Genomic DNA, 16,804 nt, shown 5'->3' with positions numbered 1-16,804 from the left:
GCCTCCCCAAATTTATAGGAAGCTTTTCCACGTGACTACATGCGCTGTAGCCAAACACGTTGTACACCTGTCATGAGAATATCATGTTTATCAGTCTGTGAGCCTGAGCCAGATATCTGAGCTCTTGTTGATCTCTTCCTGATGCCGTCATCATGGCAGCCTGGCATGAAATCTCTGAGTACACGTAAACATTCAGGTCTATTTGGAGTCCGTTTACACAGTAAAGAAGTTACTGCTGAAAGTTTCATGGATTTTTTTAAAAACATTGTTTCAGGTTTGGAATCCAGAGTTTGATATTTGTGTGAAATTTCAGCTTTTCTTCCCCAGATACCAGCTCACATTACTCTGCTGACATCACAGGGTATTTTTCTATTGGTTGGTTACATGCAGCCAATCAGACTGGAAGGCTTGTCTGGATTCATGAGATGTTTGCCCGGGATTTTTGTCTGGCTGGGTAATATTTCCACTGCATTATTTCTTACTGTTTGTGCCCAGGGAACAGAATTAGCTCTAGAAGTTTAGAAGCTTTAGGAATCTCCCACCTCTCCATCCCAGCAAGCGATAAAAAGTTATGAAATTATTCAAGTAAGGAGACCGCCATGCTTCGTAGCCAATCCATACCATGGGCCAGTGTGGTTGGGTGCAGAGAGCATCTGAATGCAATCATTTGGGTTGATTTGTAACAGGGACACAAGCTGCTTCCAACAAGAGGAGCAGCTGCCAAATGGAAAGTGTCAGGGGGAGGAGGTGCACTCTTTGTAGGTGGGTGTTGGCTCTCTGTGAGTGCATGCCTCCTTACATGTGACTTTCCATTGCATTCTGGGTCACAGGTTGCCAAGTTTTTCTCAAGTCAGAAAGCACAGCCTCATATTCCAAATATCAAAGGATTCACCTGCTGCAACATGTGTCAGGAAGTTGTTGTGTTCCCAAGACGACACTACTAAATTTTGTAACCATACTAGTACTGTGCAAAAGTCTTGAGCCTCCCTCGTTTCTTTATATTTTGCTTCCAAGGAGCCAGATAAGATAAGATAACTCTTTAAGATAAGACCTGGTGCTACTGAACACATAAAACAGTGTCATAATTCATCTTCAGTGTGACGACTTACTCAGAAACTGAAGCAGTTTTGGTAAACAGGGTCAAAGTAAAGCCATACACCTGCATATTTTCCACTCCTCATATTTACAGCTATAAAGGTTCTATATTAAACAAGGCATTTGTAGGAGATTAGTAAAGTGAGAACATATTTACGTTTAGCAAACATATTCAGACTGGGTCCTGTGATGTCAAACGACATTACAGGACATTTGAGAGGTAATAATCCATTTATACTGTACTCCATGAAAAGGTTAAGGAGATGGTGGAGGTGGTTTCACCACCTGCTCTCTAAAAACAGTTTCCTGGGAACACTCTGTGAGAAACATTTAAGCACACGCTCGGGCCAGTAAACATGTCAGTGGGCTGGCTTCAACCAGTCTGCAGTGACCTCCCCTTAAAAAGACACTGAGCCCCCAGACCCGATCACCCCTGTGCTCTGAATACTGTGAACTTTAAATCAGTACTCTATAAATAAGGTCATCACTTAAAGGTTAGTAGGGCACAGGTTTATGGCTCAGCATCTTTGCTTCATTCACAAAATCAACTCAGACTTGGATTGTCCTGGTTCTGCTTCACTGGATGATTAAATAGGAAAAGAATAAAGGGACACTAAAACTGCTTATTTTTAATATCTGTAGTTACCTCAAGTTTATAATGTTTTTCCAACTTCATCAACAGCTTTTATCATTTATGCTGACTTACAGTTTTTCACCGTACACAAAACAGATATTCCACTAAGACGGCAAAAGGCCCCGCATAGCAGAGATGACTCAGGGGTTTGCAGACTGTTCGGATTTAGCTTTGGCTTGCATTTTTCTTAAAACTTAGTGCTTATTCTGGCTCTCACTGGCTAGATGATATTTTCTAATATTAGGTTAGATCAGTGAGCAAAGATCAGATCACACATGTTGTTAAGGAGTTGATGGTTAGAAAACAAACACAGGGATTATAATGTAATATAAGCACTGTTGAGAAGATACGGAAGGAAGAGTTCATGTAAAGCACATGATGAAAAATGCTTGAATAGTCTGGAAAATTGCCTAATATTGTATTCCAGAGAGCTTTTTTTTGAACAATATCACAAATTCAACTTAGTATTTAAAAGATATCTAGCATGATAACTGGAAAGGCTCTTTATGCAGATACTCCTCAGTGTTTAGACCTTTGCCCTACTTCAAACGTGCGTCAGTGCTGACTGATTAGGATGATAATCAGCTGAGTCCTCCTAAAATTACATGTGACTCTTATGTTTGCTCACCAGCACCTGTTCCCGTCCTCTCGTCTACAACTGTGGAGAACTGGCTGTCATAACATGTTCATTTTACATAACTGCGTTTCATTCTCTCTGGTGTCTCTCACTATGTCGCTTGACTTCAGCGTCTGGAAGGTTTCACACTTTAACAACTTAAATTTCCTCTTAACAGTTTTTGTTATTGGAATGTGTGTGTTTACTTTTGCACTTTATATGTGTCAGGCTCTAAAAATGACATTTCAAGTAATGTAACTTGATGTCTTCTCTCACTGGAAACACCCACACCTTTAAAACTGCCTGCACCCGTTGTCATACAGACCGAGCCTTGGAAGACATTGAACTCCTGTTCACAGACTGAGTAGCACAAAAATTACTGTGAGGAAGTGGGACATAGTGGGTCACATTCTTGGATGGGCACTGCTTCCAGTCTGTGTTCAAGAATTATATAGTAAGCTAAAATATACATATATATATATATATACGACTGACCTAAAACACACACACACACACACATATATATAAATATAGGAGTGTTGTTGTTTTTGTTTTTTTCTGAATTCTCGCTTTTTGTTGAACTTACTCTGCCTTCACGCATCTGCATTTGGGTCCAGATCACAACAAGCGCCTTGGGGCAACTGTTGTTGCGATTTAGCACTATATACCGTAGATAAAACTGAATTGACCTGAACATTCGACCTACGTAAAGCAGCAGACTGTGGCACAGCAGAGTTTTTCAAGTGCTGCTTTTAAATGCAGAGCTGTATACAAAGTTGTGCTTTCAGAACACGCAGAAGGTTTGGTTCTTGGAAGACAGAATAGAGGATCATGTATACCATACTTATAGCTGTTGGTTCATTCATGTTTACAGTTCATTTTCCTTTAATGTTACTATAGCAAAGCTGTGAAAAGATTTGATGCTGTGACACCACAGATGCAGTGGGTTGCTGGGCTTGATGACTAAAGTTAACCTCTGCTTAATGTAACAATACAGGCCCAGTGATGTTTATTAAGAGTGAATCGCTGCTTGCAACAAAAATTTAATGCAAGTCAATGTTATTTGTAACAATCCAGTTAGAGAATCAGCAGCTGTAACTGTGTCGTTGAATTTGAGAAGGCAGCTAATTACATTACTACTTTACATTACTGCTCACTAAGTAACTAAAGTGAAATAACAGTTCTACACTGTTTATTTATTATTTAAAATCACATATAAATAGGGTAAGAATATTAAGTTAGGATAACATAAAACAGCATGTTTAAGTTCTGTTAACATAATCCCATTGTTAATGAAAAACAGCTTTAGTATTACAAAATAAATAAATAAATAAATAGGATTACCTGAATTTAGCTGACCAAAAATATGGGTGGAATAAAAATATCTACATTTTTTGCCCATTACTCCATTTTCATCCATTTATCCAGTTAGGGATCACAACGGGGGGATTAAGGCTTTTCGCGCTGTCACAGGGCAAGAGAGGAAGATACAACCCGCACAAGTCCGTCCCAGGGCAGACAACAACTCAAACCTACAGCTAGTTAAAAATCACTTGTTTCTCAAACATGCGTGTCTTTAGTTGAGGCCGCGGTACGTTGAGGCCAGGTAATGCAGTCTGCAAAGGGGGCAGATGGACTTAAACCCACTTCCTTTTTTGCTTTAAACTGACAGCGCTAGCTATCACGCTACTATACTTTACTCGATTTACACTTGATATTCATAATAATCAGTCTCAGTTTTTAGTCTAAAGAGTCTGACTTTCGTTCACGGTACTCCGAACTGCTGAAAGCTATGAAGTGTAAGCCGCTTTTGAATTGCAGTTGAATTTGTAGCCAGTAGATGGCGACGATGCTGTGAAATAATCTGCGTCAATCATCTGAGAAAAAGAGACCGTCATTTCAGCTGCAGAAGAAGAAGAACGTTAGCCGTTAGCTTGCCAGGGAAACGCAGTTTAACCAATGTCTGGCTAACATCGGTGTAGGTGTCGAAGAAAATCATATGCTGCGAAAGCGAGAGAAGGTCACATCAAAGAGTTCCTGACAAAGACCGGCCTCACTTTTGACAACATGGAGAAACAGTTGCATTTGAACCTGTTAGCCTCCAGACCTCCCATGGCAGGTGGTTTTCAGTCTGGCTCCAAAATGAAAATGGGGTGAGTTAGCTAGGATCTTAGCAGCTTTTTTTTTTTTTTATCGTGACGTTTAGTTGTGTGCACTATCACGCCGGTTGTGTTTTTTATTCCCAAAGCCAGGGAGTGTAATCGTATATTTACACTCACTGAATTGCACTGCTTAACTGATTGCTTTAGCCCGGCTAGGTTAGCTGCATCTGCTACCAGAGTTTAGATAATCAGTGTTATACACCACTGATTGATTTAGCCTGGCGCTTTTGCGTGTTAGCATTTAAAATTTAAAAGGATATCCTTTCAGTCTGAAAATTCTTTTTTGTTTTTTATTACATTTTTTGTCTTTGTTTATTTTTCTATTTTTTATTATTGCAATGTTTGATGATGTGAAAAGAAGGGGAGAGTTATTTTTAGTCTGGAGGGTTTTTTGTCTTTCAATTGCTTCTACAAAGTTTAACAGTCCTGTTGCAGTGTTGAGTCACATCGGACATGGATTCGGTTACTTATTTACTTTTGCTCTGTTTTTTTACAGACCTGGGCGTAAGAGAGATTTCTCTCCTCTGGCCTGGAGTCAGTATTTTGAAACCATGGAAGACATAGTGGTGGAAAATGAAAACGGCAAAGATATATCCTTGACTGCTGTTCCAGTTTGTAAGAGGAAATTGAGCATGAATGACACACACTTTGGGTCCAAGTCTTCAGATTTAACTCCTGATATCATTGTGCTATATGACTAGAATATATGCAGAAGATTAATGTGCATTATTGTTGGACGAGCATCTGCTTACTTCATTATTCTTTCAATTAGTATTTCTTTGACCACTGTGAACATTTTCAGAATTTACTGCAGTGGCTCCCATGGTCCTGTGCTGCTCCTGCTTCACGGAGGAGGCCACTCTGCACTATCCTGGGCGGTGTTCACTGTGAGCTTCATAACTATTACAGACCCTTTATGATCTGTTAGCAGTCTACATTAAAGTTAACAGCAATGTTGGGCAGAATATTTATAAAGCTTTTTTTTTTTTATGTCAACATATTGTCTGTGATCTATTTAATTGAAATGATTTTTATCTATGTTCTTGCAGGCCATCATATACAGCAGGATTAATTGCAGGGTGGTAGCTATGGACCTCCGAGCTCATGGTAGGTTGCAGGACACAGCAAGTTTTTATTTTTGCACGTGGTTAGAGGATTATGGCATTCTTTGCCTCAGCGTACATGGATCAAATGAGTTAAATCTCTGTCATCACCTGCAGGTGACACTAAAGTGAAAAATCCTGAAGATCTCTCTGCAGATACAATGGCGAAGTAAGTCTTTAAGAGAACACAGTTTTTGTGGGAATGGTTTTTAAACATCTGCTTCTTGGGTTTACATCACAGGAACATATGGGACGCCACAGAAGGTGGTGATGATCCAGCAGGCATGAGTTTAATTAAGAAAGTTTTGATTTCACCGCTCATTAAACGTGGGAAGAGTGTGGTGACTTCCTGTGGCTCACATTTGGATTATTGATTGCGGTGTAAAATGTAAAAAGTAGTTACAAGCTTCCTGATTAGAGTTTCAATCATAACTGAAAAACAGACTAACAGGTTATATTCTTGCTTTTTTTTTTTTTTTTTTTTTCTTCCCCAAAGGGATATTGGCAAAGTGGTGGAGGCACTTTATGGAGACAACCCACCTCCAATCATGCTTATTGGACACAGCATGGGAGGGGCCATTGCAGTTCACACTGCCACTGCCAATCATATACCATCCCTGCTTGGTCTGTGCGTCATTGACGTCGTAGAGGGTAAGCTCCACAGATAAGTGCATATTTCCAAAGTCGTTAAAGACAAATCCTGCGAGTTGCTTTGGTAACGCCTCAGGTCACTTATTTGGGCAGTTACTTTGAGGCCCTTACCTAAATGACTGAGGAGACTGAAAATGGCTTAAATGATCACCAAGACATAAAAACTCTATTTATAGAATCACCTGGCCAGAGGCACCAGATGGTTGGTGTTCTCAAGTTGTTCTTCTGTTCCGAATGGGCAAAGTCACATGTCAGTACAACTTCATTAACAGTCCAAATTTGATCAGTGACTGGCTTGTTCTACTAAGAGCACTTGAACAAATATTATGCTAATCAATGCTCTCAATACTGGGAACAAAGAAAAACAATGAGTATACTTAAACACTTAAAACTGTGTGCACGAGTCTGTGCAACAACATGAGCAGATCACATGATTGGGTCTTTTCCAATACAGAATCAGTCACTTCTTTCATTTTATGTTGTTAGTTGTTTAGTTTTTTTAATGATGTAAAATGTAAGTTATTATGCTGAATATTGTTAATAAATGCCATAAGCACTAATTGTGGGTTTGTTAAATAATTTTGTTTGTGTTAACACTCAGGGACAGCAATGGATGCTTTGAACAGTATGCAGAATTTCCTCAGAAGTCGGCCAAAAACATTTAGATCTCTGGAAAATGCGATTGAGTGGAGGTAAATGTTAAACAGTGAGCCACACTGCTGCATCTTTTTGTTTGATTAGATTACATCATACATATATATTCTGTCTTTTAGTTTGCAAATTGTGCCAAGTGTTATTTGTCCAAAGCACACTGAAATAACTTCTTTATTTGTTCGTTGCAGTTCCTTACCTTGAAGAGCTTCAATTCTTAATTGTTGTATACAAGTGCCTAAAGGTGTTCTTCACCTTTTTCCTTTCAGTGTGAAGAGTGGCCAGATCCGAAACATCGAGTCAGCCCGGGTGTCCATGGGAGGCCAAGTGAAAAAGTGTGTCTGGGCTCTCTCTTCTCTGCAGTTTTTTCCGTGTGGGTTTGTGGCTTTAACTGACCGTTTCAATTTCCTCTCTTGTGACTTTTACAGATGTGAGGAATCCAGCAGCAGCTCAGGGGTGTCTAATAGCATTGGTGAAGGTATTATAGAAGAAGAGGAAGATGAGGAAGCAGAAGAAGAATCCAGCAAGAAAAGAGCAAAGGAGGATGACCAGGAGGTTTGGTCTCTTGGTTCTTAGTTTTCTCTTGTCATCTGTAAGTGTTTTGGAAAGAGATTGAAAGCTATAAAAGAGTATTTGAATTCTTTCACACAGACGAAAAAGGAGAGCATCTTCACCTGGAGAGTAGAGCTTTCCAAGACAGAAAAATATTGGGAGGGTTGGTTCAAGGGTCTGTCTGCCCTCTTTCTCACCACCCCTGTGCCAAAACTGCTCCTTCTCGCAGGTTTGATTTATTCTTTTTTTTTTTTTCTTCTCAAATATCTAGTAGTTTAAATAGGACACACACACTGACTGCACAGTTTCACGCCTGACTTATCTCGTTGTACAGGAGTAGACAGGCTTGACAAAGATCTTACCATTGGACAGATGCAGGGTAAAGTGCACAGATTGTTTCTCCCTTTTTTTTTTTTTTTTTTTTTTTTTTTTGCAATTTTCTGTAAGAATAAACACATTTAAAAAATATTATTTGTTTGCAGGAAAGTTTCAGATGCAGGTCCTCCCTCAGTGCGGTCACGCTGTTCACGAGGATGCACCTGAGAAAGTGAGCGTTCTTACCTGAATTTACTAGCACTGTACTCATGTCAGAGGCCTGTAACGTTATATATTTATGTATGCGTGCTGCGTGTTGTTATGTCTGTTTTCAATTTTTTAACTTGCTCCTCTGACATCTGTTGCTAGGTAGCAGATGCACTAGCAACATTTATGGTTCGGCACAAATTCACTGAGTTTAAGGAGGGATACCTGTGGTAAGTGAGCTCACTACTAAGGAATGAGGTTGTTAAATTTCCAAGAGATGCATTAATTATATGTAGAATAATATGATAATCGTTTCAGTTCTGCTTTAACAATAAAAATCTAGATTTTTAAATTGGTTGATAAGGAATTTATCCTTGCTTGTTCCTGTCAGGGAGGCTGGAATAAATGGTAATGGTAGAGACACATGAAGAATTCACCTAATCTTACTTCATTCCATTTTTCTTATCTTTTTCTGCAGCTAATTTCCAGTTTTGCGTCAACATATAGCCAGCAGCCGTAGAAGAAGTGTCTCAAGATTCATCAACATCATTGTCCAATTAAGGAAAATATAGCTGCTATTATTATTATTATTATTATTATTATTATTATTATTATTATGCTTTTGTCATGTTGATATTTTTGCCTTTCTGCTTTGCCTTATTTTTATTTTAAATCATCAGATTTGCTTGTATGTTTCCTTTTTGTTTATATATTTTTTTTAAATTTCTGATTTGTAATGCTCTCCTGTTTTATTTTGAGTGATTGCATCATTATTAATGTGTGTTTAATGTTTGAATTTAAACAGTGATTAAAGATGGATGCAGCCAGTAGTGTCACCCAGTCTTTTAATATGTGCGTGTTAATATGCATGTTGTACTTAATTCTAGTTTTCTATTGTTTCTACGCTGTTCGCACTAGAATAACTACTAGAACGTTATGCTGTTCTGAGTGAGTTCTGGTTGTTACTCCCCTTTTTTCTTTCCTTTTTTTTTTTTTTCTTTCTTTTTTTTTTTTTTAACTCCAGTAGGTGAAGTAAGTTGACCAGGTGCCCCAGTTTGTAAAAGCCTGAATGGCACATTCAGCTCTTGTCCAGCAATGTTTCAACACATCGTTTACAACACCTAGATTATTGAATCTTGGACACAGTTGGGTGTTCCAGCAGGAAAATGATGTTAAAATCGGTTTTGGAAAGGATAAAGCACGCTAACAGTGAGTATCCTCGACCCTACTGAAAATATGTCCACTGCATTTAAAAGTTGGTCTGTGCCAAGAAACCCAAAAATTTAAATGATTTCTGTCAAAAAGAGTGGTAAAAATATTCAGCCAGAATTACGCCAGAAATTTGTTGATGGCTACCAAAAGCATGTAGTTGAGGTCCAACTAGCCAACAGGGGTTCAACCAAATATTAATAGAGAAAATGTGCACATTTGAGCCTGTGTGGATAAGAGATTTATGCTGTACAATCATTCATGATATTACCATGGCATTCATTCCCATCATTATTTTTTGTGAAGCATGTGTAGCTCATGTATGTAATTAGCCAGATCAGTGGCAGTATGAAATTATATTAAACATTTCTTTTACAAAATCATCACAGATATGCAAACGAGTCTGAGATTCTGCAGATTAGAAATCCAAGGTTGGCTGCAATTTCTAAACTTTATGAAAAAGGTGACATCTTTTTCCTCATGTCCTTCATACACTCCATGGAATAACAAAAGGTTTTTAATTGTCCCGCAGTGAATTATCAGAGTGAGAAATATGTTGCAGAGATGTGCAGTATAAACACCTGAATTATTAATGAGCCATAATGACTGTCCTCCAAAGAGCTGAAGCCTCTGAGATTATTTTGTGATCCGAGTCTGTAAACAGAGCTGACGTGCACCGCTCCCAACAGGGGCAAAGTTTATGGGCCCGGCAAATTATGTTTTTTTTTATTTTTATTGATTTATTTATTTTTTTTAGAAAAGAAGAAAAGAAAACGGCAAAAAACAACTTCGCTGTCAGTGTTAGTTACACAACTACAGCATCATGAAAATGCAGGAGCTGTCCATGATGCAGTGGTGCTGAAATACTAAAACGGGGTCAACAAATTGGTCCCTTCTATCAATAAAACTCTACTATATTACATGATATTACCTTATAGTGAATATCTGTCCAATGTATTGATGGGCCAGGGTGTTTAATACCTAACCTCGCAATATGACACAATTCATGATCCTCAGAGGATAAAACAGACCTGATGTGAGTACAAAAAAGGTCACTATGTAGTGTAATGACATTTCTACTTTGAGTTCAATTCTACATACGTAAGGCGTAATTGACGACTCCTTTGAACAGACATTACAAATAATAGCAAATAAATAATACATTAGCTCACTGAATTGGCACTGCGTGATCAAATCTTTAGGATCCCTGCTATAAACAAATCTGAAATGCCTTTATATTGCTTGCCTTCAACAAACAGTGCAGAACTGAGCCCAGCAAGCTCACTAGATTTAATGTAATGGGCACTCATGATATAACATTGTCCTCTGGAGCTGTACCTAAGGCCCAGCTTTCAAGACAGTTTTCCTCTGCACAAAATAGAGCAGGTATCAGTGGGACTGGGCCACAAAAATAAATAAGAAAACTAGTTTTTTTGTTTTGGGTTTTTGTTTGTTTGTTTGTTCTTTGCCTTAGCTTCTCTGGTGACTCATTTGACTGAAATAATGGCTGCTTGGGGCAAAGTTTATGGGCGCAGCAAATTATGTTTCATTTTTTATTTGCTTTGTTTTAGAAATGAAGAAAAGAAAATTACAATCTGTGTTACACTGCACTTCTGTTCTCTGTTGGTTTTAAAAGCATAATGTACATTAACCAAGGATCCATGAAGAAATGCCCTGGAGTTACTGTTTTCTCTTACAATCTGACTGAAAAGATCCAGTTGGGTTTTATTATCGTCTAGGTGAATCATCTTATTATGAAAAACAAGAGTAAGGTGATATTAGTGCTGTCAGCAAAAAGAACTAAAAACAACAAGCCTCCAGCAGCGTTAGACCCAAAAGAAAAAAGAAATGTTTTTAAAATTCATATCTGCTGCCACAAACGGCATATTAAATATACGTTTGTCGTGTGATTCCCTTTTCAGGCTTATTTGTGTCATCAACTATTCACAGAGAAAACTCAAACAGCATCACTGATCTCTTTAATGACTCACATTAAACTGCCTATTAAAAGAATATCTGATTCTGGAGTGTTGGTGCAGCTCACTGGGTTGAGCAGGCAGCTTGTGTGCTGTAGAGCAACAACAGAGGTCTGGGTATAATCACCCCAGGTAATTTGCTGCATGTCTTCTCCCATGCTCTTTTTGAATGATAATTATAAAATTTCAAGAAAACAAAATATGTTAAAATGGATATCTACTTCCTGCACAGTTCCCTAAACAGGAAAATGTCACGAGAAGAGAAGAGCCCTTTATTGTCATTGTACATGTACAATAAAATTATGGGTGTTCCACACCAACTGTGGATGAATAACATGTAAATGGTAAGACAGCAGGAATAAATAACAAAACAGGAGAAATATATACAAAACAAGTGAAGGTCACAGGATGTAGAACAAACTGTGTGATATCCTTTAATGGTAAGTGGAGTAAAAAGTAGATGGAAAGATAACATCAGTTAGACAACTTGGCCAAACTTTCACTCCACAGCTAATGCAGAGTGTTGAGTGGTTGTGAAGCTGACACAGATGGTGATGTCAGGACGCAGCTCACCTATAAAAAGGACATGACAGGCTGCTCTTCTTTCCTCACATTTGTTCACCGAAACGTGTTTTCCAAATGAAGTCAAACCACACAGGTGACATGTAAGTAATATGTCTACAAAGCATATAACTTCATATTATCCATCTACGTTTGGCACATAATTCTCACTTTGATGCTGTTTTTTTGTGATATTTGACAGAATCATCTTGCACAATCTACACTTTTCAGAATTGTTTATAATATTAAAAATCAGTCCGTGTTTGTGTTTTTCATGCCTTTGCAGACACAGTGCGAAACTGCAGTCATGAATGCCACAGCGGCCGAGTTCCAGTCGTTGCCGTCTCAGACTTCAGTCAAAGCAGCGCTGTCTATGTTGCCGTGTTTCTTCTTCCTGTATGTAAATGCCATCATGATGTTTGCCCTGTTGAAGAAGCCTCTGTTACTAGAGTCCTCCCGGTACATCCTGTTTGGTCATTTGCTCATGTGTGACTCTGTGCAGCTGCTGCTGACTATGATGCTTTACATCTTTGCCGTGATGATGGTCAGAATGATCAACTATGTTTGTGTTTTTGTCTCACTGCTTGCGGCCGTCACTGTTAAAATGTCTCCTCTCAACCTTGCCGTGATGTCTTTGGAGAGATATGTTGCAGTTTGTTTTCCGCTGAGGCACCCCAGCTTTGCCACGCCGAGGTCGACGGGTAAAGCCATTGCCGTTATGTGGATGGTGGCATCCTTAGACTCATTCATACAACTTTTCCTGTTTGTCAGGATGGAGAAGACGATCTTCCCTATGCAGTCGTTCTGCATCAGAAACAGTGTTTTTCGCCTAGAAGTTTATGTGACTTTAAACATGGCCTTCACCATTCTCTATTTTGTGTTTGTGAGTATGATTATTATCTATACATACACTGCAATCATGATCACTGTGAAGTCAGCCTCATCTAGAGGGCGTCATACCAATAAGGCACCCAAGACAGTGCTGCTACATCTGCTTCAGCTGTGTCTGTATCTCACCTCCACCCTGTTCAATATGATAAACCCCAGCATGATGTTGAAAGTGCCTCCTGATATGGCTATTCATGCTCAGTACGTCCTCTTTGTGGGTCTCATCATTTTCCCAAAGTGCTTGAGCCCGCTCATATACGGCCTCAGAGATCAAACTCTCTGCCGTGTCTTTAAATACTATTTTACATTTGGCTTTAGAGCCAGTGTTAAACCATCACCTTTGTCCTGATTTCAGCGCTAACTGTGTTCTAACTGTGTGGTTTAGGGGTTACAGCCTATGATATGTTTTTATAAAAATTTGATCTAGCCAGAGACAAAGATGGTTTTTTTTGTTTATGTTACAGAATTACAGATATTGAAAGTTCAACATAGTTTTGAATATTTATCATTGTATATGAACTTAAGCTCTGCAGGATAGATTTTATTTATTCATTACAATATCTGTCTTCTACTAGCTTTATTGTCTAATCTCCTGTTATAATAAAGAACAAAAAAATATGTTAAAAATTACATCTGATTCTGGTGTAGTTGCTGCATGGACACACTCTAAATGTGGCTGATTTCACAAGAATCACAAGGTTTTAGAAATGTTATCCAGTGAGAGTTATTTTTGCGTATTTATGTTACAGAATTGGAGATACTGAATATTTTTATGCACATTTGAAGTGCCACTTAGTTTTGAGTATTTATCCATAACAGAATTTGAGGACATATCTGTACTGATATCCTTTCTAAGATCAGTTCTTTTTATTGCACTATTAAAGTTCTGCAGGGTTGGCTTTGCTTAGTCATTTCAAAGACATGAAGTGCAGCAGCCTTTCAGTCTCTTTTTTATCGTTATATGTTGCTTATCAGGTAATTTGATTATCAATTTTAGGGATGACTTTTATTATTTAATAGTAATAATGGCAAATGTGCAAAAAAAAGACTTATTTGTAAGTTAATTTATACTTATGGGTTGGGGGTGAGTAAAACTAAAGCAAAGTTATGGTACAAACATGTTGATTCAAACAGTGCAATTAACTATCTCTATATTACATGTCGTGAAATATAAAATCTATACAAGAAATAATAATATCATTTACTTTTTGACTGTGCTGCTCATGTGTGATTATGCATTAACATGTGTCATAAAGGGAAAAACAAACATCAGACCATCCATTTGTCATTTTTTTAAAAAGAAAAAGAGATGTTCATACTTTTATTCAAGTCTTTCTTTCCCTTAATTATGAAAAACAAAAGCATTTCAAACTCATCTGCGTACGTCATATTGTCCTTTGTGGAAATACTTTGCATTCAAGGTCGGGCAAGAATAACTGCTGGTGTAAAAAGAAGGAAATTGTTTGTCTGTGGAATCGCTTTACTTATATAAGAAAATATTAAATACTAAAAGAGATACATAGACTTTTTTTTTCAATTTCTTTTTTTTTTTAAATGATGTAAGCTCATAATAGATCTCTCTGCCTTTTGATTTTTTTTTCACACAAACAGACAAACTGATTTTAAGATTTAAAGATAATAATAATATTTCAAGTCTACAATTGTTAGTGGCTTTTTTATCAAGTCTTTACCATTTGCTGGGGGTGTGTTAGTTAACCCGGAAAGATGAAACACATGTTATTTAACCTTGAATAAAACATTATAGAGTCACTATAAAGTAACTATTTAATAATATATTTATCTGTAACATATTTCATGATGATCAGGTTCGATTTCATTAAATCTACAATAGAAAAAACTGCAGTAAAAGTAAGTCTAAATCTGCATGTAAAAAGTTCATTGTTTTAGCCAGCAGATGTCACCTTTGCTTTGTAAGTGGTTGTAGAAGCTGTGGCTCCAGCTGCAGCCCTTTCATTTCAGTCTGTGTGGTATGTAAGCAGCCGGATCATGAACTCTTCTATGATTTAGTCTAACTTATTCCATCAGTACAGCATTTAGAATATCTGATCTGACTGATAAAATTCCTTTTCCCTCTTTCTCACAATGCACACAGACACTTGTGTAGGAGAAAGAGCTTAGACAGAGCGCAGGGAGAGGGAACAATTTATGTGGGTAAACAGGGAGGTAAGTACTGACCCACAGAATAAAAGAAGCATCTGAGCAGGAGGTGGACTAATTTAACCGATCTTTACTCCGCTGCAAACTTGAAGCCCTCTCAATACCTCTCTGGCCTTCATGAAAGAGCACTTGAACGGCTGAAAAACATTCCAGAGCGAGAAAGTACCTGGTGACAGAGAGCGGCTTCAGTTTAGAGAGAGAGCGGGAGGGAAAGGTTCTTATCATGAGCATGAAACCATTCACAGGCTAACCCAAGAAAGTGGATTCTGTGGGCTTTTTTTATTGTTATTATTAATGGCAGCTTTCTTTGGAGTTCCAATATTACTTTTGATGATACAAGTTATGGATCTCCCTTTCTGCTGTTCACAGGAAGCGCATCCAGAGGAGAACTAAAGATAAAGAAGAGATGGCACAGACAGACAGAAAGCTTATCTTTGTGTTTGTTAATTAAAGATAAGACATGGGAGAAAAACCATTGCTTTGCTGTTGCTCACACATATGGGGGACTGATTTTTTTGTTTGCATATTACAGTGCAAAGCAGAATTCCTTCTCCTAAATCCCTGTGCTTGCCACATATTTATTTGTGTATCCTGATTTGACAAATTGTAGAAGCATTTGTAAGCAATTAGGATAAAATGGAAATTCAGTTGTCTTAATAAACCGCTGATGAAAGAAAATGAAATGAATGAAACACACAGATCATATAATTTACAAAGAAAAATAAAAAAGGTATACCATTGTCGAATATTATAATGGATGGAAAGGTTTACCGCTTCTTGTGAAGGGTTGTGGAAAAGTCAGGGGGGACTTTCTAATGTACAAGTGATGATATAGAAGAAGAGTCTAAATCAAATTACAGAGTCTTTTAGCACACTCTTCACTCTCCCTCATCTCAGTTTCTCAGAACACATGACAACATATAGCTTTCAAGTTGATGCACTGCACTCAAGGCAATATTTTCTGAATGAATTTAGAAACAATGGGAATATTCAATGCATTTTTACTCACTTCAGTAGAGAGCCAAAGAGACGTGCTATAATGCTCGCGTGCACACGGACGTGCGCAGCCGTTCGCACTATAGAGCTGCAGATGAATGTCATGGTGGGAGAGTAATTGTATCCCCTGTGACTCGAATTAAAGCACTGACCTGGTTAGCTTTCTGTCAGCAAGAAGGGGTGGGGGTGCTGCCCCCACAATTCCCACCCACATTAACTCTTCAAAGATTAACTTGTTGACTGACTGAACCATGAGGAGCACCCTGAGCCACAGAATCATGGAAGTGACACACCCAGGGATAGCCTTGGGAAGAGAAAATGTTAACAAGTGCTTAATAGCCATCTTCTTCTCATCTGCTGATAAAAACAGAACACGCATTGGGAGATGAGTTGTTTCTTTCATTTTAGTAATGTAGTGATAGTAAGGCAGATTTGGAAGGGCTTCACTACAAACCCCTGAACGCCACAGATACATTGCCCGGTCGGTGGCATGCCAAATCATGCCAGTTTCATGAATTTAATTTCTTTACGTGGGGGCCACGAGCAGGTTAAACAGCCTTGACCTTTGTTTTTACTGCAGACCTTTTGATTTGTCATTGCAGGAAAAATAGAGGTAGAAGTAATAACATTATCAATGATTCAGTTAGATGTAAGTGTCCCAGAAGGGCCATAATGACTTGCTCATGCAATGTGCCATGGAAAACCCACGCTAAATGTAACTGGGGCATTATTAATGCTATTAATTACACCTGCGCCGCCCAATAACCAGTGAATTACAAGCATGAATGCCTTTGCCACCAGCACCTTTTACATAACAGTTCAAAAGGAAAACAGAGGACTGCTCAGAGTTATCGGGGTTGATGTTTTTTGGATAATATCTTTAATTTTCTTTAACAACAACAACAAAAAAAAAAGGCTGGGCAGCATGCTAGTGCAGCGGTTAGCACCACAAGAAGGTCAAATTCAGCCTGGGACCTTTCTCTAAGGAGTTCGTGTGTTTCCCCTGTGCA

At 38.3% G+C, this 16,804-nt stretch overlaps 2 protein-coding genes across 2 annotated transcripts; both read left to right on the top strand.

Annotated features, from left to right (window-relative positions):
* The first annotated feature begins 4,204 nt into the window (after nucleotides 1-4,204).
* ppme1 (protein phosphatase methylesterase 1) lies at nucleotides 4,205-8,813 on the top strand. The gene is made up of 14 exons (XM_040032712.1): nucleotides 4,205-4,498; nucleotides 5,004-5,097; nucleotides 5,302-5,394; nucleotides 5,557-5,614; nucleotides 5,728-5,779; nucleotides 6,107-6,261; nucleotides 6,863-6,953; nucleotides 7,182-7,247; nucleotides 7,341-7,467; nucleotides 7,564-7,693; nucleotides 7,799-7,843; nucleotides 7,947-8,011; nucleotides 8,149-8,216; nucleotides 8,465-8,813. Exons 1-14 carry the CDS (start codon nucleotides 4,413-4,415, stop codon nucleotides 8,466-8,468), a joined length of 1,134 nt encoding a protein of 377 aa, XP_039888646.1. The 5' UTR covers nucleotides 4,205-4,412; the 3' UTR covers nucleotides 8,469-8,813.
* Nucleotides 8,814-8,921: 108 nt separating this feature from the next.
* LOC120734134 (odorant receptor 131-2-like) lies at nucleotides 8,922-14,090 on the top strand. The gene has a single exon (XM_040032716.1). It carries the CDS (start codon nucleotides 12,007-12,009, stop codon nucleotides 12,967-12,969), a length of 963 nt encoding a protein of 320 aa, XP_039888650.1. The 5' UTR covers nucleotides 8,922-12,006; the 3' UTR covers nucleotides 12,970-14,090.
* Nucleotides 14,091-16,804: the final 2,714 nt, after the last annotated feature.

The sequence above is a fragment of the Simochromis diagramma genome, unplaced genomic scaffold, assembly GCF_900408965.1.
Source record: "Simochromis diagramma unplaced genomic scaffold, fSimDia1.1 OVJJ01000216.1, whole genome shotgun sequence".
NCBI classification, from domain to species: domain Eukaryota; kingdom Metazoa; phylum Chordata; class Actinopteri; order Cichliformes; family Cichlidae; genus Simochromis; species Simochromis diagramma.
This window is presented reverse-complemented; position numbering and strand designations above follow the sequence as displayed.

Excerpts from the sequence above, each read along its gene's own strand:
- ppme1 (XM_040032712.1), top strand. The coding sequence starts at position 4,413 with ATGGAGAAACAGTTGCATTTGAACCTGTTAGCCTCCAGACCTCCCATG. Across the intron at positions 7,694-7,798 it reads AAAACTGCTCCTTCTCGCAG|GAGTAGACAGGCTTGACAAA; the intron begins GTTTGATTTATT and ends CTCGTTGTACAG. Across the intron at positions 7,844-7,946 it reads TACCATTGGACAGATGCAGG|GAAAGTTTCAGATGCAGGTC; the intron begins GTAAAGTGCACA and ends ATTTGTTTGCAG.
- LOC120734134 (XM_040032716.1), top strand. The coding sequence starts at position 12,007 with ATGCCTTTGCAGACACAGTGCGAAACTGCAGTCATGAATGCCACAGCG.